The sequence below is a fragment of the Microtus oregoni genome, unplaced genomic scaffold, assembly GCF_018167655.1.
Source record: "Microtus oregoni isolate MIOR12 unplaced genomic scaffold, Mior012 000003F_ref0000135, whole genome shotgun sequence".
In the NCBI taxonomy this organism is placed as follows: domain Eukaryota; kingdom Metazoa; phylum Chordata; class Mammalia; order Rodentia; family Cricetidae; genus Microtus; species Microtus oregoni.
Window position 1 is genome coordinate 72,994,827 of NW_024543062.1, and position 22,317 is coordinate 73,017,143.

The 22,317-nt window shown below is 35.7% G+C and overlaps 1 protein-coding gene across 1 annotated transcript in view; it reads right to left on the reverse strand.

Moving 5' to 3' along the window:
* Cdc73 (cell division cycle 73) overlaps window positions 1-22,317 on the reverse strand; it is a 120,123-nt gene that overhangs the window by 22,246 nt on the left and 75,560 nt on the right. The window contains exons 11-13 of the mRNA XM_041648886.1: window positions 21,864-21,921; window positions 10,333-10,368; window positions 9,941-10,028 (exon numbers count right to left, since the gene is read on the reverse strand). Of these exons, the coding sequence (XP_041504820.1) occupies window positions 9,941-10,028; window positions 10,333-10,368; window positions 21,864-21,921 (182 nt within the window). The remainder of the gene's footprint in view (window positions 1-9,940; window positions 10,029-10,332; window positions 10,369-21,863; window positions 21,922-22,317) is intronic.

Here is a 22,317-nt window from a genome sequence, read left to right on the forward strand (position 1 = left end):
ATTTTCTATCTGCTAATAATTTGCTCCTGTAATAATTTTTGCTTGTTTTAATTAACCAAGCTTATATAAAAAATGTCAAATAACAACACTTTGAATAAAACATTATATTTTAAAATATTGTATGTAATATCGGAAACATTTGTAAATCAAAATGAATTAACGAAGGTAATTAGTAAACCTGCACATGCAAATGGAAAACATTAACTATTAGTACATACACACACACACACTTGGATCTCTGCGCTCTTCAACTAATGCAAAAGACACACAAAACAGAGCTCTTACCACCAAAACTAGATTGGTTTCCTTTGTCTCAGTTTATACCTAGCTGAGGTTAAATTTTTCGAATACCATATTTTTTTTGATTCTGAAACGTTATAAAGTACTTCAATAATGAAGTATAAATAAAAGCAAATGATATTACCCAATTAATAAAAATTATGACAAACCTACTTCAACTTATTAGTTTCCACACTAGCTGGTTCAGTTTTACTAATGTTCAACTCATATGATTCAGAGTTTTAAAAATAACTGATTTTTTTTCCCCCATGTTCTAGTGTTTTAATGCCTGCTTGAGTCAAGGTATTTTCTATTTTAAGAACAGCAGAGTTCCTCTGTTAACAATAAGAAGCAGCTCTCTTTCAAAATGCGGTCAGCCTTTGGTCAGTTGGCAACATAAGGATAAGCCTTACAACCACTTCTGAAGTTCACTGAAAAGATTAATATGCCAACTGTTCATCTTACTGATCAAATCTAAGGGGCACTAAGGACTAGGATACCAGTAAGAGAAACAAAAATAACTGCCAATTAAACTCCAACACTTTAATGATACTGTACATAACTCAAACCCATGATCTCTCTACTAGAATTGGCTGTTTCTCCTAACAGACTATAATATTTGAAGTTATGACATAAAAATTTCCATTTATACCTTAAGAACAAAAAGCAGCAGAGATTTACCTGCAGTACAGGTTCTCTTAGGTTCCATTTAAATGCTCTATATAGAGCCTTCAAAATAATCAGGACATAAGTTTGTAATCATTCCTCTCCCAAGGTAGAATTTATTTTAATGTATTTTTGCATGTAACACTGACATAAAATTTACACACAATTAAATGTGAAAAAAATTATAATTATACTCAGAGCGTGTTCATAAAAATATAATGTGAGAGCTGGAGAAATGGCTAAGAAGTTAAACTCATTAGCTGCTCCTCCAGAGATCCTGAATTCAATCCCCAACACCACATGGTGGCTCATAATCATCTATATTGAGATCTGTTACATGCAGATAGATCACTTATACATAAAACAAATAATTAAATAAATCTTTAAAAAATATAATCTGATAACTCATTAAGATGCCTTGTGCACCTTCAATCAATTCCTATTACTCTTCTCTCAATAATCACTTTATATGCCCATTGGCACACACTGATCTTGCCATATTCATATATATAAAGTAATATAGGAAATAATCCTTTGCAGCTGGTATCTTCAATCAAGTATTTCTAATATTCATCCATAATGTGGAAATACGATCAGTAGTTTGCGCTTTTTTACTACTGAGTGGTATTCTATCACTATACTAAGCTGAAACTAATTTGTTCCTGCTAATGGTGGATGTATAGGTCTCAGAATTCGTTCCAAGTGTTATAATAAAAACATAATAGACAAGGTGGGTTATTGGACAACTTACGTCAAGATACTGACACACCTGAAGCCCCTAGAAGAAGCAACTACTTAGGGGTTCAATCTGTACCCCCATGTTCTCACAATAAAAAGAGCAAGAGAATCCTCTGAGGTTTGAACTGCAATGGCATTAATCCTATTACTGAGGGCAGAGTTCTCATCTTAATTAGCCCCTGTCTTGTTACTTTTCTAGTTGCTGTCACAAATCAAACTTAAGGAAAAAAGAGTTTATTATATCTCCTAGTTCAGGGGTCCAGCCAGTCCCTCATGGCTGGGAGGGCATGGCAGCAGGAGTTTGAGGTAGCTGGTCATATTACAACTACAATCAGGAAGCAGAGAGCAATGAATGCCTGTCACATTTCACTGCCTTTATTTTATCCACTGGAGGATCCCAGCCCCTGGAATAGTGCTGTCCAAAGATTCATCTCATCTAACCTATTTAGACAGCCTCTTTCCTAGGTATTCTAGATCCTGTTAAGTTGACAATATCAACCAATACATCTCCCAAATTCCCTTCTTTTTAATATCATATGATAAATTTAAATATAAAAAAATAACAGCGGGAATAATCATTCCATCCTCATCAGTGAGGTTCTAAGATGTGGGATAGTAGAAATAAAGCTAGCACAGGAGTTACATAATGATTTTTTTTTACATTAGTGATTTATGGACATATATTTTCATTTCTTTTATATACATACCTTGAAGTGGAATTTTTGAATCATGGAGTGCAATTAACTTTGTAAGAAATTGCAAAGATCAGTTTTAAACAATAGCTGCCATTTTGTATTTTTTATCAAAAATTCCTGAGAGCTAGATTTTTACTTTTGCCTTTTCTGAATGGTGTGAAGTGCTGTGTTTACTGGATATTGTATTCTTTATTTAAATATCAAGTCTTTTGATTCTGAGTTTTTAATGTCAATATGTGAGAGTTCCTTATATACTGTAGACATAAGTCTCTTGTTAGAAATGTTTAATGTGAAAGATGAACATTGTGTCAGGGTTGTCACCGAGCCCTGACAACTCTAAAATTTTCATTATCAATTGTAGGATATATTCCAACTGCTGCACCAACATTAAAGTCATAACACATAAGTTTACATTAGATCAATAAAGTATACAATGATTTACTCAACAAAACAAAGAGTATGACCAAAGTGTTCATATTACAGTACTACTAGTTTGGCTACTCTAGATTAATTACCAATTATCAACCTACTATCTTCTATTACAATTCCCCTTTTGCCTTAAGAAATACCAGTTAATGATAGCAATGGCTAGATAGAAGATAATATAGGATCTCAAAATAAATAAATAAGGCAAAATTAACCCTCTAAGGTATAACCAAAGTCTTAACAGAACAAACAATAGTGTGTTATTTTCTATGCCTTTCCTTGCCCAAGTAGTTTAGCTATAAAGCAGCATCTGGAGGGACAATATATCAGACAGTTAAATATAAGGGAAAAAAATTCCCTAGTCTACCAAGCTTTAAATGTATTCCTAGAGATGAATTTAAGTATTTAATACTAAATTTAACTATGTTTATTTCACTAAGAATTTATCTTCTTATCTAAAGTGGTATTACATTACTAATTTTACAACTGACCTTTAAAAAAAAAAGAAGAAGCAATTTACCCAATTTACCATCTCTCAACTTCACTCAGACATGATGTTTATACATCAACTAGTATGCTGCTCTGTAGCATATCTGTGAAGATTGGATAAAGTGAAAGACCAATCTGAAAAAAAATTATTTAGATGGAACCATGTTATTTGCGAACGGTCATGGTTAATGCTGATTTGTCAAATGAACAGAACTAGAATGACCTAAAAGACAAGTTACCCAGCAAGGTTGCTAGATTGGGTTATCTCCTATTTAACTTCAGATTTCAACCTAAAACAGCCCTGAGTTATCTGAGGGAGTCTCAGCTAATGAATTGCCTGATCAGGTTGGCCTGCTGGCATGTCTGACTTATTAACTGATGTATAGGATCCAGATCACTGAGGGCAATACAATACCCAGGGAGAGAATTCTGGGCTATATAAGAAAAGTAGCTGAGCAGAAGCTAGGGAGTAAGGCAATAACAGCATTCCTCCATAGTCTCTTCTTAGTTTCTGCCCTGCTTGAGTTTCTACCCTGAGTTATCTCAATGATGGACTATAACTGAAGATAAATTAAATCCCTCCCTCTCCAATTGGTTTTGGTCACATTAACACTGCAACAGAAAGCAAACAAGGACAAGTTAATTAAGGCAGGTGTTACTGTGGGTAACACCATTCCATGGCTGGATTCCAAGTGAATGAAAAAGAAAATGCAAATAGTTAGCATCTCTCTGTGTTTCCTGACTGCACTTCAACTATGATGACATGACTCATGTTCCCGGGGCCAAGATTTCTCTGCGAGTTAAGTTTTTCTTTGTTGTTGCTTGGTCAACTTGACATAAGATGGAGTTATCCAAGAAGAGAAAACCTTAATTGTGCAAATGACTCTGTCATACTGCCTGTGGACAAGCCTGTGCAGACTTGATTAATGACTGACATGGAAGGTGCAGCCCAGCGGGGATGGTGACACCCCCTTGGCAAGTGGTCCTGAAATATATATATATATATATATATGCATGCAGAAAGAACCCCAGAGAACAAGCCAGTGAACAGCACTCTTCCATGACTGTTTCAGTTTCTGCCTCCACATACCTGCCTTGAGATCCTGCCCTCATTTCTCTTCCCAATAAAGTATGATTAGGATATTTAAGACAAATAAAACCTTTCTTCATGTAAGTTGGTTCTGGACCGTGTTTTATCACAGCAATAGAAAGCAAACCAGGACAACCTCCCCCATTATGACAGACTATATCCTCAAACTTGTGAACCAATATAAACACTTCCTTCCTTAACGTACTCTGTTCAGGTACTTATTTGTCACATTGATAATTAAAATATAAAATATAATGTTCTTCTGTGTTCTCACTTACAGTCAAGAATTATGGCAATTATCTTCTATAGGCACTTTTTTAATTTAAGGAACAGTGGCATGAGTTAAAAAATTTACTTTGAAAAACTCTTTTCCTATTTCTAGTATATGACATTTACGCAAGAATTCTTGAGTAAACAAAACAGTGTTTCAAAACAAAACAAAAAACCCTAAGAAGTATTAATAAAGTCTATGAAAATAAAAATCTTAACGGCATATCTGTCCCAGAAAGCAAATTATAAACATTGCTTGGGAAAAGACTAAGTAAAGAGGGAAACTCCAAAGCAGTCTGTAGAGAAGGAATCTGGAAACCAATGCTTTGTTTTCACATTTTACTGAGAGCTTCTGCAATAACAAATGAAGTCCAAAACCTGCTCAAAGCAGGGAATCTACTAAGAATGTCTTTCCTCATACACCAGGACTCTATAAGGTTAAATTCATTGGAAGGCCAAGTAAGAAACAAAACCATCCTCCTATTTTCCCTACCTCAAGCCTTTAATCCTAAATATCTCAAAACAGTATTATCTAGAACAACATTATGTGCACGTTCAAAACCTCAAATTAAGAACTTAAAAGTCATATACACTGATAATGCTCCAGGTGCTGACTTAGTTAATCCTTCCTGAAGTACTCCCACATTCACAAGCTCAATGCTTAATGGGGGAAAAAATCGTTTGAGAAATAAAATATCCATAGGTTTAATATAAGTAGGATGGAGCAAAAGAGCTCCACATACAAATACAGCAGACGAATTATCAATGATCTTTAAATAATCACAGCAGATTTTCTTCAGATGACTGTCTCACTAGCACCTGACTCACCAAGAAAAGGAAAAGTGACAACTGACATCATCTTCAATGAAGGAAGAAGGAAAAAAGGTACATTGTTTTCCAAAGAACATACCACCACACCTTGTGCTTAACTGTGGTTGTTGAGAACAGGAATTATCACTGGCTGGGTATGAGTTTAAAGGCTGTCCTGCATGTTTTCATTCCCAGCAGTTACTGCCCAGGCCCAAATAGTTCCTTTAGAACTATGTATGGAAGAACAGTTAGGGACTTCAAGGGGTACCTTCTACATATATATTTTTTGAGTGTTCCCTTGTGCTAGCTCTCTCTTCTTAGAACTAACTCTGCCTTCTGGGAATTCCATCATGGCCAGAACAACACGTTCCATATAATCATACTACTGTAAATAACCGTGTAATCCCACTGACCTTCTCACAATTAAGTTGACAGAAGTAACACATTTTTGACACTTGAATAATATTAGCTTCATTTTGTTAGAAGTTAGAATGTTAAACGTTTCTGTTTATCAGTGAAGGACTACAAGATAGAAGAATCCTTAGTTTTATATAAAATGAAACAGGATCTATGCCAATTTGAACTATGGACAACAGCCAGTATTATAATTGTGTCAAGGAGGTTTCAATTATACATTAATTGCACGGTGAAGTCTCCAGCAGACACAATCAGTAGGGAAGACATCAACTGCAATGAGTCATTAAACAATGAGGAAAATGTTTTTAATTTGGAAGAAAAAACATGGACACAATCTATCCTAAAACTGTGGTCCATTTAACTGGCTTCTTTGTAGTAAGGTTAATAAGAAAAGGAAAAGGTTCTTTTTTTTTTATTTCTTCAAACTATAAATATTAGACCTAACAGCATTTTAAAATAAGGAGCTTTAAAAACTATTGAAATAAAAATACAAAGAGAAAATAAAAAATCCCAAGATCAAGTACAAGACAGCCTCACAGGAAATACAAAATATACCTTAAACAAGGAATTTAAAGTTGAGATAAAACATACATTACATTTGAACTCATAAAACACAACATCCACATACACAACACACACATACATCAAATGCTGAATTTTAGGTCAAGTCTCTATTTTCCTATCCCCCCCCTTATTTTTTTTTATTTACAATACCAAATCTTTAGATTAAGAGTGTATCTACAGTATTAGCTACAAAATATAACACAGGTCTCTGAAGAATCCAAAATTAGCTGAAAACTATATAAATACAAAAACAGAACCTAAACAGCGGCCAGGTGATATTTCACAGACTATCAATGATGGGAAGACTATAGTTGCGTATTAATTAGAAGGTGGAAAGGAAACATTCCTCCACAGGCTCCCTCTCCCATAATCAATTTCCTGAACACTTAGAACAAGGCCAATCATCTATTGACTAAATCTTCTCAAACCATAAGAAAAAGCTATCTTTCTTCCTCCAACTTGTTATTTTAGATTATTTTTTCAAGGATGCAATGATGAAAAAGTAACGAATATAGAAAGTAATTTGTATGTACTTTTACAATTTTAATTGTTATCAAATCTGTTGAAAGCTGGGTTAAAACAATATTATTTGTCCAGTTGTGCACTATTAAGATCTCATTAGGTGGCACATTCAATCAAAATACTAAAATTTAACTAAAAATATTTAATTCATTACTTATCTTTCCATACTTTCAATGAAAATGTTTATTGAAAATTATCATTCAAAAGCACTAAAAAATGTTAAGATAAAAATGATATGTGACTATCTGTGCATAGATCAGGCTCTTTGCATTATAAATGAGAGCTTTCAAATTGGAGGCATCTTAAACAAATAAATTAAATGTATAATAAACCTTGAAATCGACAAGAATTACCATTCAACTTCCTTTTGTAAGTAGTTTTAATTTACTTAAAAGCAATAAGACTTTCTGGAGAGGAAACTGCTTTTATCTTCTTCTTAAAAGGATTACAGCTATCAACAAAGTAGAAAACATGTTTACCGCGGTCAAAGAAAATGTTAAATGGGGGGAAGAGATGGCACAAAACGTCCATAAATCTGGGACACTATGAAAAGACCAAACCTATGAATTATGATTAACCTAAAGAGAAGAAACACAAGCCAAATGCACAGAAAATAGTTTTAACAAAAAATTTGCCCAAACTAACCAAGAATGTGCCTTTCAAAGTACAAGAACATATACAATATACAAAATACCAAAAAGGACAAGAAATTTCCTCACAACACATAATAAACAAAACACTAAATGTACAGACCATAGAAAGGATATTAAACGCTGCATGGCAAAAAGACTAATTAACATCTAATGACAGAATGTTAGAAAAACATCTTCCCAATGGAGATAATAAAAACCCAAAGTTTCAACAAATACAAGAACACTAAAATATCCTGTATCTTATTTGATGACCATTAATGAAAACTACCTACCAGCAACAACAAAAAATATACAAACTCATGGAAACTGAACTCACTATGGAAAAAAAAAATAAGTCAAGACAAAAATCAAGAAGGTAATTAAAAGCTTTTTAATTGAATGAAAATTAAAACAGTATAGCAAAACTTATAGGACACAATGAAGGCAGTTCTAAACATTAGTGCTTACATAAAAAAATGGAGAGATCTCATATTAGTAATTTAATGTTACATCTCAAAGCTCTAGAACAAGAAGAAATAACACACAAAATACAAACAGCAAGAAATAACCCAACTGAGGGCTGAAATCAGTGAAATAGAAACAAACAACAAGGAACTAAAGAAAGAGTTGGCACAACAAATATCAAAGAAATCTGCAGAATCCTAGAGGATATACTTTAAAAATCTGTACTCCGCTGAACTGGAAAACCTAAAAAAAAAAATGGATAAATTTCTACCAAAGTTAAATCAAGATCAAACTGCTAGAATGGTCAAGAACCTGAGACTGGTTAGACCTAATGCTACTATTCTGCTAAAAGGACAAAGCACTAATATGACTCTGTGGTGGTCTGAAAGAGAATGGCCCCCATAGGCTCCTATTTTTGAATGCTTGGTCTCCTATTATTAGAACTGTTTTAGAAAAATTAGAAATTTCGGCCTTATTGGAGGAGGTGTGTCACTGATAGCGGGATTTGTGAAGTTTCAAAAACCTATGTCAGTCTGGGTGGGTCATACTCTTCCTTTCTACCTACAATTTATGGGATGAGCTCTTAGCTATTACAGCTCCAGAGTCATGCTTGCCTGCCAGCCAACACCATGCTGTCAGCCATGATGATTTGAACCTGTAAGCAAGCTCCCAATTAAACACTTGCTTTAAAAGTTACCTTGGATATGGTATTTCAAAACAGGAACAGAGAAGCAACTAAGACAGACTACTAATGATATTGTTATACCCGTGGAGCTGTGCCTCATTCAACATCACCAGAGACATTTCTTTTTGCAGTAAATGAGAACTAACACAGAGACCCATAACTGGACAATGTGCAGAGAGTGAGACTTTGGAACACTAAATCATAATGGGATGTCTTTATCACACCTATCCCCTTAAAGTTCAGGGATGATGTATGTGGAAGAAGGTGTGGAAAGATTACAAGAGCCTACTCAATGTGTGACTCCAAGGAAGTTGTCTTCCATATGCAACATTCCTGATACAATCTAAACTCACAGAGACCATTGCAGCAAACATAAAGTTTGTACCAGTTCAAGCCAAAAGGGCCCCAGTGTTGAGACTGGGAAGTGAACATGGGTTCCTACCCCTAAAAAAGACGCTATCTACAGCAATTGATACTTACTGGAAAAGGGAAAACTACTATCCAATGGAGTCTTGCTGAGTATATTAACCACATCAGGATAGGCCCCATGCCAAGAACATGAATGGTATCAAGAACAGTATTTTTTGTACACTTTTTTGGCTCATTTTGTTTTATTTAGGCATTCTGTCTTACTGGTCTTTTCCTTGTGTGTTCCAGTTTCCATTTCTATATGGGTTGTTGGTTTGTTTGAGACAGACAGACAGAAAGACAGACTGACTGACCCACCAAGTATTGGAGTAGGTAAGATGGTGGGCCGAATCTGGGAACGTTTGGGGAGAGGAAAAGCATAATCAAAATATACTATATGAAGCAAACTTTTTACAATAAAGAAAATGTACCATGGAAAGGTTTAGAGAGAAGAAAAGAAAGGGAAAATGATATAACTATACTATAATCTCAAAAAACAATTAAGATTACATAGCAACGCCAACAGTGTCTCATAAAAAACAAGAGATTATTTTAAAAAAACAAATTTTAAGTGATCAGTGGTGGTGCACCCCTATAATCCCAGTACTTGAGAGGGAGATGTAGGCTCTCACTGTTCAAAGCCAGCCTGGTCTACAAAGACCGTTCCAGAACAGTCAGGGCTACATAGAGAAACCCTGTCTCGAAAAAACAACAACATAAAAATAAAAATATATAAAATAAAAAACCAACAACAACAACAAAATAAACATTATAAATTACTTACTTTAGATCCTGTAGAAGGTCTTTTGCATTAAGCATAGTTATTAAAGAAGTGGTAGCTGCAGGGATAATAATAATGGGCGTTCGTGATCCTGTAAAGAAAAAAATTTAAAGGTTAAAAAAATCATTATTATTAGTAAAAGAAATCACTTTCTGTATTATAATAATTTTTAAATTTATAAACTTAATTCTCTTGTGCTAAAATATTTTAAAATAAATTTAAAATTTTAATTTTCAATAACAGCAAAGATATTTATAGCCCATGTGGCTTATTTCTCACCAAGTAAAATACTAAGCAGATATACCCAAAATTGATGCACAAACATATGAGCCCTAATTCTGAAACCTAGCTCACCTACATTTACCTCCTAAAGTAAATAAAAGACACAATCATACCTTTCTTCTGATTTGGGGGCGGTCTTGCTTGAGAAACTGTAAACAGAAAAAAAAAATGACAACTGCTATAAGACAAAACAAAATATTTCCAACTTACAAAGGAAGCTTAATACTGATATTCATATGACTGGTGGTAAAACACAAGCCATCCCACATTTTATGCTTTTTACAAATACTAAAATGCTATGGCATTACACAATAATTTAGTATAAGAAAAGAATAAAAGAATAACAGAGTATAAGAAAAGAATAAATACAGTATAATTAGTGAGTTCATGGATGCCTGGATCTCATTAACAAAGAAAATAGTTTTATGATACACTTCTATAAATGTAAAGGCAGAGTACTAAAAGAACATCCAAAACAGTAGATTCAGAGTAAGGAAACTGAGGAAAGAGAAAAAAGTTATTGGGGATTAAGATCTGAAATAATTTTTAAGTTCTTTTCTTTCTTTAAAATGTTTTAATTTTTGGTCACAGAAAGATCATTAAAAGCAGTGAGTCAACTGCTTTTAATATGCAGCAGGAAAGAACGTTCAAATTTTACTATTTGCCTACACAACATCTTTTGAAATGCTTTTTTTTTCTCTTTTTTTTTTGGTTTTTCAAGACAGGGTTTCTCTGTGTAACAGTCCTAGCTGTCCTGGAACTAGCTCTTGTAGACCAGACTGGCCTCAAACTCACAGAGATTGGCCTACCTCTGCCTCCTGAGTACTGGGATTAAAGACGTGTGTCACCACCACCTGGCCTGAAATGCTTATGTCACATGGAATCTAGATGGTTTAATTTTAAAAAAAAAAAAATTGTATGATGCTATAATGAAGAACACAAGAGTGAACACTTAACAAGACAATGGACCTTTACAGGAGAAAAAAAAGAATAAACAGTAGCATTTAAAAATCAAATCATTTAGGAGAGTAGAAAGATCTGATGATAGACCGAAGAATGTGGTAATATAATCTAAATACACTGCAATTACATGAGATCAACCTGGAAAGGGGAGGGAAGGGGAGGGAAGAGGAAGGGAGGGGAGGTGGGGGGAAGAGGTGCTAACACAAGTAAACTGGAAGTGAGCAGGGTCCCTAAGACGAAATACAAAAGAAACTACCTGAAAAGTTTTTCTAGCCAATAGAGTTAGTCCACATGGAAATGTGGTTAAGCAACTCCAAAAAATTAAACTAATAAATGGTGGACAGTAAGAAAAACATTCAAATTCAGTGTCAGTTTTCAGAAACATTGCAACCTGTAATGAATCTCAAGAGTCCAGAATACACTCCATTCTTTAGGAAGCAAGATGTTACATCCTAATGAATTCTTTATACTCTGCATATTTTGTTGTTACTACAGAATACACTGCGCATCATCTTTCTATCACTACACAGATTGACTCACATATACACATTTGTAATCATTTTTTCCTCTTCATAAGGAAATGCATAAGATTTCTTGACTCATTTCTAAGACCATGAATAAATCTGAGTAGCTAGACCATATTATTTGTTATATAATACATTCTTAAAAAGCAGCATTTGGTGGAGGATAAACTGGTGATATTTTGAACAGAAATATGGGTACAAAAGAGAGAAAAGATGCTATGATAGGGAGATGAAAAAGGGAATCTATCTCAATGTCATTTCAGTCAGATTTCTTACTTTTCTACTAAGGAAATCTAGACCTAGACCCAAAAAAGTAAAGCAACATTTGCTAAAGTAAAGGCTCAGAAAACAAACTATGAGAAAAAAAAACTTTAAGAGCTCACACATGTACATAAAGTTTCAAAGTTTAGATAAAATAACTACCAACGAAGTAGTAATAGGCTCCCTAGAAGTATCAAAACAGGGACATGGTGAAGCTCATGTGGATAAACCCGAGTAAACAAAAACTGGAGCAGGCGCAGTAAGAATCCTGTGTGGTATGCTCATGGAGTTGCAGAATATTGTGAAAATGATTACACAATCAAAAGTAACCTAGTTTCAATGTGATAATGATGTATTTTCCAGACCTAAAGAAAAAAATCCTAAATTTCATATGGAAACATAAAAGATCTTGACTAGCCTGGTTTCAAAGCAAAATACAAAGTCACAGTAACAGCAATTGTAAGGAAACCAATACAAAAACTGAATGAGGACAAAAGAAATAGAATGGAAGACTCAAGAAATAAATCCACACAGATATATCCATCTAATTTGACAAAAGATATAAAAAAAGCATACATTGGAGAAAATAAGTCTCATAAAAAAATGGTATTGGGAAATAGCCAAATGCAGAAGAATGAAACCAGTTCCATCTTTCATACTATGGAGAGAGGGAGGGAGGGAGGGTAGGCAAGCAAAAAATTAACTAAAAATGAATAGAAGACATTAAGGGATGCAAAATTCTGAAAGTGCTACGTCACAATGAGTAAAATTTAAGAGCACAAGCACAGGAAGGATTTTTAAGGACCCCAGGCTCAAAAAATGATCCAAGCTCTGGTAAATGAACTACATAAAATAAAAGGCTTGCAAAGTGTGAATGGCCTACAAGAGGGCAAACCTTGTCAGCTGCACACTGAACTATAAAGAGATAAAGAAACTAAACACAGCCGGGCGCTGGTGGCGCACGCCTTTAATCCCAGCACTCGGGAGGCAGAGGCAGGCGGATCTCTGTGAGTTCGAGGCCAGCCTGGTCTACAAGAGCTAGTTCCAGGACAGGAACCAAAACCACAGAGAAACCCTGTCTCGAAAAAATCAAAAAAAAAACAAAAAAAAAAAAAAAAGAAACTAAACACACACACACACAAATATACACTAATCAATAAATAGGTATATTGAAATAAGATATTTCTCAAAGGTCTTAGTACAAATAACAAATAATGAAAAAAATTAAATCTCTTAGCACACAAGGAAATGCAAATAAAAACTACATTGTGATTCTCTATCACCTGTGAGAAATTTAACATTAAGAAAAACTATAGCCAGGGAAATGGCTCAATGGGTAAAGGCATTTGCTGACAAGTGTGACAATTGAGTTCAGTTCCCAAGACACATGGTGGAAAGAGATTATACTCCTAAAAATTGCATTCTGATTTCTATATATGTGCCATGGTATAGAGGGTTCTCCCTCCCTCCCTCTCTCTCTCTCTCTCTGTCCCCCTTCCCCCTAGGTTTTTTTTTTTTTAAGAAAACTATAGAAAATATTGGCAAGGACTTGATGGAGAAATGAAACACTTACACACTAAAGACACGAATGTAATTTACGGTAGCCACTATGAAATTCCACATGGTGGTCCCTCAACGAACACGAACAAAAAAACTAAACACAAATACCACAAGATCATGCTAGGTGTACCTCTGTTTGGATACTAAAAACATACATAAAAAATCAGGTATGTTGAAGAGGTGAGTGAGTACCCACGCGGCCACACAGTCCCGGGAAACTGAGTACAGGCCCCCTCCAATTCCCTAAGCCTTTCTGGCCATCCAGCGGGGTGATTCCCGGCTTCTGGCTTTCTTTACCACATTCCAGCCTGACTCCAAGCACTCCTTTTCACCAACCCCACACCAGACAAAGGTCTGATCTCCAAAATATATAAAAACCCAAGAAACTAGACATTAAAATTCTAAATAACCCAATTAAGAAATGGAGTACTGAATGAACAGAGAATTCTCAACAGAAGAATTTCACATGGCCAACAGATACTGAAGGACATGTTCAACTTTCTTAGTTATCAGAGAAATGCAAATCAAAACAACTTTGAGATATCATCTTACACTTGTCAAAATGGCTAAAATCAAAAACACCTATGATAGCCTATGCTGGAGAGGATGTGGAGTAAGGGGAACACTCATCCATTGCTAGTGGGAATGCAAACTTGTGCAACCACTTTGGAAATCAGTGTGGCAGTTTCTCAGAAAACTGGGAATCAACCTACCTCAGGATCCAGCAATACCACTCTTGGAAATATACCCAAGAGATGCCCAATCATAGTACAAAAGCATTTGTTCAACTATATTCATAGCAGCATCATTTGTAATAGCTAGAACCTGGAAACAACCTAGATATCCCTCAATGGAAGAATGGATAAAGAAATTGTGGCACATCTACACATTAGAGTACTACAGGAGTTAAAAAAAAATGACATCTTGAATTCTGCATGAAAATGGATGGAAATAGAAAACACTATCCTGAGTGAGATAACCCAGACCCAAAAATATGAATATGGTATGTACTAACTCATTAGTGGATTCTAGCCATAAATAAAGGACATTGAGCCTATAGTTTGTGAACCTAGAGAACCTGAGTAATAAGGTGAACCCAAAGAAAAACATATATAGATCCTCCTGGAAATTGGAAGCAGATAAGATCACCCCAGGCAAAAGTTTGGAGCGTGGGGGTGAGGGTGGGGTAAGGGAAAAGGGAGAGGGGGAGAGAGAAGGAAGAAGGGGACGGTTGAGGAGAGCTTTGGGGAGTGGGATAGTTGAGATGGAGGAAGGACGGATATGGAAGCAGGGAAGAAGATATCTTAATTAAGGGAGGCATTGTGGAATTGGCAAGAGGCTTGACTCTAGAGAAGTTCCCAAGAGACCACAGGGATTTCCCCAGCTAGGACCCTGGGCAGTGGAGGAGAGGGTGCCTAAACTGGCCTTGTCCCTTAGTCAGACCAATGACTAACTTGAATATCATCATAGAACCTTCATCTGGCGATGGACAGAGATAGAGAAAGAGACCTACAAGGGAGCACTGGACTGAGCTCCCAAGGTCCAGATGAAGAGCAGAAGGAGGGAGAATATGAGCAAGGAAGTCAGGACCACAAGTGATGGAAGAAGGTCATTGGTTAATTAAATAAAGAAACTGCTTGCCCTGATAGGTTAGAACATAGGTGGGTGGAGTAAACAGAACAGAATGCTGGGAAGAGGAAGTGAGCTCAGAGACGCCATGCTCCCCTCTCCCAGGCAGATGCACACGATGAAGCAAGCCGCCAGGTCAGACATGCTGAATCTTTCCCGGTAAGACCGGTGCTACACAGTTTATTAGAGATGGGTTGATCGGGTTATCAGAATTAGCCAGTAAGGGCTAGAGCTAATGGGCCAAGCAGTGCTTAAAACAATACAGTTTGTGTGTTATTATTTCTGGTGTAAAGCTAGCCGTGCGGGATGAAAAGCAAGCCCGCAGCTCCTACTACACACAAGGGGTTGGTCCACCCACTGAGACAGTGTACCTGAACTAATGGGAGCTCACCAAATCCAGCTGGACTGAGACTGAACAAGCATAAGATCAAACTGGACCCTCTGAATATGGCTCACAATTGAGGCAGACTGAAACATCAATGATAATGGCACTGGGATTTGTCTCTACTGCATGTACTGGCTTTTTGGATCCTATTCTATTTGGATGCACACTTTCCTAAGCCTGGATGTAGGGGGGAGGGCCTTTGACTTCCCACAGGCCCGGGTACCCTGCCCTCTCTCAGAACTGGAGGTAGAGGGGAAAGGGTGAGTGGGGGAGCTGGAAGGAAGTGAAAGGAGGGGAGGAAGCGGATATTTTGAATGGTATTATTTGTAAAGTAATAAAAATATCAGAAAAAAATAAACAATGAAAACAATCAAGTATATTTTATGTAGTAACTATAACAACCCTGGAGTTCAGTTAAGGTTTGCCCAGTCTCCGTTTCCTCAACTGCAGAACAGAGATAACTCTACATCCTATTAAGCATCATAAATGATTTAAAAATAGTGTATTTATATATTCCAAGTCCTTAACCAGATGTAGCATGTATTTATGTCACTAACTGAGCCCTGCTGCTACTGCTGCTACTGCTGCTACTAAAGCAATGCAATCACTGCTAATATGCCAGTGAATAAAAGATAAAGGAAATACTATTATTGCTCCTTTGCTTCATTACAAATTATTGAATTCTTTATTTTAAAAGTATTGCTCACAACTTCCGTATAAGACATTGCACATAGTCACTGAACAGCAGCAGTAAGATTTGCTTTCATGGAGATTTCAGCTGCATGGGTGAGCTAATACAGAAACAAATACAGAAAAAACACTGAAGAGGTTGGGGATATACCTTATTGGTAAAGTACTTGCCTAACTGCACAAGACACTGATTCAATCTCCTACACACAAACAAGACTGAATGAAAAAGGAACATATAATTGAAAGATGTATGAATAAAAGGGAAACTGTCATTTAAAGAAAATACTTAGAAAATGCCTAAAAGGAAGTGGCATTTAAACTGAAATGTGAAGAATGAAAAGGAGCCAACTTGCAAAGCACAAGTGGATGAACTGGATGTTTCCAAGTGTCAAAGCAGATGTGTGAACCTCAGGGAGGAAAGTCAAGACTGAGGCCACATGCATGCATGCATGTGCAAGTGAGGCAAGGGGGTTCAATAGTGATTTTTATGCAATGCTAAGTTCCTGTTTGTTTATTTCATTTGTGTGGGGGAGACTAACTATGTTGTCCAGGTTGGTCTTGAACTAAACTTGTGGGTTGATCTGATCTTCCCAATTCTAACTAGCAGGAACTACAGACGTGCTACCAATCATTCTGATAACATGCTACTATGACAGAGGTGGCATGGAATGTCAAGTTTTGATTCGGAAAGAATATTGGATGTCTGGTTTTTCTTCCCAAGTATTTAAGTATCATCTCAAAGACCAATAATGTTTAAGCCAGAAAGTGATATCATCTGATTTTCAGCTCATATCCCTGGCAAAAGAAAGTTAGGAGATTTACACGGGGATTAAAAGGAGAATTTCGAGATGTGTCGGCACACACCTTTAATCTGGGGGGGTGGGGGGGGATGGCAGTCATATCTCTGGTTTGGGGTTCTGCCTGGCATACACAGTAAGCTTCAGGCCAGCAGGAGCTAAAGAAACCTCAGTTAGAATTAATGCAAAAGTCCTTCTCAAATACTGTGATTTAAACGAGAGCTTTTCCTTCTTACTATTTTATTCCAATCTAAGGCTAAGTAAAAAAAGGGTAGTAACAATTATTATTAAATTGATTGAATTAATCGAATTTTTTTTTTTGAAAGATGCCTGTGAGAGTTTCTACCATGCATATTTTGGAGGACTGAGTAGGAACAGAAAGTTAGCAGACTGATACACTGCGGTCTGCTGACTAAAATGTAAGATGCTAATTTAAGGAAATGGTGGATCTTAAATTGTGGTAGAGACAATGAGGTGAAACAGGTGAAAGAGGAATGCAGAAAAAGGAAATCTGACAACACCTTCAGATCTATAAAAGGTAAAATGAGGTATGAAGAGTACCTACTAGATTTGCAAGCTAAAAAAGAGTTAATAGTAGTGCCACTTACTGAAGAATTTTAAAAAAAAGGAGAACTTGGTGGGAGGGAGGAAGTGAAGGAAAAGTGTTTATATTTGTTTTGCAATGCCTATAACTTATGTTCATGGAGAAGTGATAGCTAATATTGTTAGTGTCACGTGACAAAGCTCTCTAACTGAAGACGAAAATTTGGAAATTATTAGCATATAGATTTAAAACTACAGGTGGCACATTGTTTATAAGCTGAATGACTATTATCATAAGAAACTTAAATGAGGGGCTAGAGTGATGGCTCATCAGTTAAAAGCACCATCTGCTCTTCCATTCCCAGCACCCTCATGGCAGCTCACAACTGTCTTTACCTCCAGTTTCAGGAGATCTGACAGCCTCACACATATATGTAGGCACATTAACGCACATTAAGTAAGCAAATAAATAAATAAATAAGCAAATAAACAGAGAAATGAATAAATAAAAAGATTGAAGAAAAGTGGGGAAAAGGAAACTTGAATGAAATAACAAGCATAACTCAATCTCACATGATTATATTAAATAAACACACTGAAGGCCATTTATTTAAGAAGAATTCTGAATAATACACCAACAATTTAAGGTTAGAAGGCCGGGTACTGTGACATCCATCTTTAATCCCAGAAGTTAAGAAGGAGGAGGAGAATCTCCGAAAGTTCAAAGACAGCCTGGTCTACCAAGTGTGTTTTATAGCTAAGGTTACACAGTAACCTCAAAAACATAAAATAATAAAATATTTAAGCTAGAGAATTTGAATATGATTAGTGATGCATTTTAAAAAAGGTAAAAGGCAAATGACTTAATTAGGCTATGAAAAGGAGAAACCAGTGGGATTATGGTTTTATCTAAGATATATTTCTCGATGCACTAGAAAACACATAAACATAAGCTACTTTCCAAACTTTCTTAAAGATCTGAAATTTTTAAAACATTCTAAGATGATAAATATCTAAGGATTTTTTCTGTTAAAATATTACAAATATTTGACAAATACAAGTTTAAAAAATTAAATTGCTCAGAAATGTAATTCCATCCTTTATGTCCATAATCTAAGTAGAGACTAAATATTTCATTCCACATTTCCAAATGCTCCAAATCCCATCTAAAGGAACAATACAATTCTATACTGCCCTCATCTACTCATCTATGTTTGGGGTATTCATGCTTTTTTTCCCAGCTTTAAAAAATAGCAAATGAACATGACAAATATTAAACAATATCCCTCAAGTTGGGAAATATCATTTAACAAATATTTCTATTGAACAAAAGTACTCACAAAAATATTAGGACAAATAAAGATTCCAACCTACAAACACCCAGTGAAACTGGTTCTTAAGGTCAATGTAGTACTGAAATCTAAATTTCTTTCAGAATGGTGGGTAAGAGCTATGAGCATATGGATACAAAATATTAATGATGCCAAGTGTAAGAAAGCATAGATATAGTACTGGTACTAGGAAAGCTAATGCAGAGTGTCAAGCGTGAAGCAAGACTTTATCTCAAATCAGCAATAACCAAGAGAGTAAAACGCAAGGCATGATGGTGTATGCTTGTAATGCCAGCACTTGAGACAAAAGGATTAAGAGTTCAAGCTCTAAACTGCTTTTTGGAGGGATACCTTGCACAGCCTAGATATGGGAGCGGGGTGTGTGTGTGTGTGTGTGTGTGTGTGTGTGTGTGTGTGTGTGTGTGTGTAGAGGGCCTTGGTCCTGCCTCAAAGTGGTATGTCAGACTTTTTGACTATCCATGCATGGGAAATCTTACCCTCTATGAGGAGTGGATGGGGGATGGGGTAGGGGAAAAATGGGAGGAGAGAGTGAGAACTGGAATTGGTATGTAAAATAAGAAGAGATTATTTTAAAAAAAATTAAAAAAAAAAGAGTTCAAGATCAACATCAGCTATATACTGAGTTTAATACTAGTCTAGGCTACAGAATACCCTGCACTTAAAAGAGAAAGAGAAAGGGAGGGGAGGAGGGAGTGAAGGAGGGAAGTAGGGATATAGAGAGAAACAGAGACCAAAAGGAATAAATGAAAGAAGAAATCTCAAATGTATGGGCAGGGCAGTATCTAAGATATTATATTTAGATTAGACTTAATTCCTTCTATTAGTTAAACCTTCAGTGTACTTGGGAAGAACACATGAAAAAGAAGCATAGGATATTAAGAGTTGGAATTTTCAGAACCTGATATTTCACTTATGACTATCATGTTTAATAGAACACAACCCTCTTCTTTTCATAATTAACCTGTTGCTCTGAAAAAAAAAAAAAACTACCCTGGATAAGAACAAGATGGCTCAACAGAACAACCTAAGTTCGATCCCCAGAACTCACACAGTAAAAATAGCCTAAATTGTCCTTTGATTTATATATGCGTTCTGTGGAATGCACAGTATGCACACATACATACTCACAAACATACTGTTAAAAAAAAACTGACAAAGGCAATCTAAGGGGAAAAACAGTCTACAGTTTTTAGCCTACAGTTCCAAAGAGGTACATACAAGCTCATTATGGTGGGGAAGACATGGCAGTAAACAAGGGAGGCATGGAGGAGAAAACAGGAGGTCAGTTGGTCACATTGCATCCACATTCAGTGGGTACACAATGAACATCAAGTGGGGCCAAGATATCAAGCCTCAGGGCCAAGCCCCCAGGGTGCCTTTCTTCAACTCTTGAAGATTCTACAACATGCCCAAATATCATCGCAAGCTGAGAAACAAGTATTCAGATACATGAGACTAATAGGATATTTCACATTCAAAGATCAATATCCTTAACTTCCATTTCTACACAAATCACACTTAGGTAATGTAACATTACATTATCAGCAACTTCCTTCTACTCTTTTGTCTAGAGAAACTATGACTTTATATTAATTCACAGAATATAAAACTAGATAAGAATTCTTACAGTTTTGTTTGTTTTACCTCTTTTGCAAATCCTAAATCTCTTATGTGACCTTCATGAGATTGACAAACCACAACTTCACATCCTTTCCTTCCAAAGATGCTACACAGCTGCTTTAGCTGCTTCTATAGTATACCTCTACCTTCATGGACACTATTCTTTGGACCCAGAGTCATCTGTCACTCCTACTTACTTTTTCTTCTTCCTAGAAAGTGCTCTTAAGTTTAATTCTAGCAAGGATAACATAGAAATAGTTATGAATATACTATTGTTTTTACGTGGGTCAGAAAAATTGTTTTAGGTACCAAGAAGAGATGGGTGCTAAAATAACTTCAATAGTACCCTTGCTCACCAACTATTTTAAAAACTGACTGTGGAATTTCTAAGTGCTCACCAACACATGCTGAATTTCTGTAGGAAAAAAGAATCCACATTTGCATAAAATATCATGAATCTGGGCTGGCGAGATGGCTCACCATTTAAAGGCTAGGCTCACAACCAAAAACATGAATCTAAAAGAATTGCTGAGTAAAGAAATACATGTGAATGGCCTTAGAAACAAATCTTAACCAAAAAAAAAAAATCATCTTAAAAATGTTCTTTAACTCTTCAACTAAAACAAATAACTCAAACTAATGTCTCATGGCGTAAGTTTACATGATACTATTATACACTGTCCCATAACTTATTTCATTGATGGTTTCTGTGATGGATGATCTCGAATTACCTAAGAGACAAGCTTCCAGTTATGTCTGAGAGACTATAATAATTATGTTAGTCTCTGGAAATATCTGTAAGGGATTATCTAAATTACAGTAATAAAGGTAAGAAGACCCACCCTGAATGTAAGTGACACCATTTCAGGCACTAGGATCCCAAACTACATGAAAAAGAGAAAGCTAATCTGGAACACTGTACACCTCCCTCTGCTTCCTGACCATGGATGCAATGTGACCATCTTCCTCAAGGTCCAGCCACAGAAATTTCTGATAATAAACTGCACCCCTTCCTTAAGTTACTTTTTTGCTCAAGATAAGACAGTAAATAATATTAAAAATATAGACTTCAGAGATTCTGTAAACTATTCATTTTAACTTTTTTGTTTTTCTGCTAAGAATATAAAGACTAATGGTGCTGGCAAAGTTTAATGAGGATTTTGTGTATAGTACCACAGTTTAAGACCAGCTTAAAGAATACTGGTGATTAATTTGAAGTAGTATATTTTAAGTAAAACAATGATTTCTTCAGATGACCACACATCAAATACATTCAATTTTATGAACATCTAGAAAAAAATCAAAACTTTGTATTTTTACCTGGTCTAGGTACAGGCTGGGCTGCAGGAGTTTGAGTCTTACGGGCAGATGCACCTTCCTTTAAAAGATAAAAATTGATGCATGATATCAAAGTTCATTTACATAACAAACATTTTTAAGAGATCTGCTATTGATCTCCCATTTAGTCAGTCATTTGGCCAAGGCCTATTAAATTTAAAGAATAAAATATTTAAGAGGTTAAGATTGCTGTGTGTAAAAGAACAGCTAGAGAACAGCTTGTAATACAGTGAGTTCTAGGCCATTCTGAGCTACATAAGACCCTGTTCTCAAAAAGATCCCTGACCCTTAAAAAAAAGTACCACTGTCACAGTCAGAATTGCTCTTGAAGCCATGCCTTGTCTTCCATGATGAACTAGACCCTAAAATCATGAGGAAAAATAAACAAGTAAGCAAAAGTCCTACTTACTTTATGCTTTTTAGCACGTTATACTAA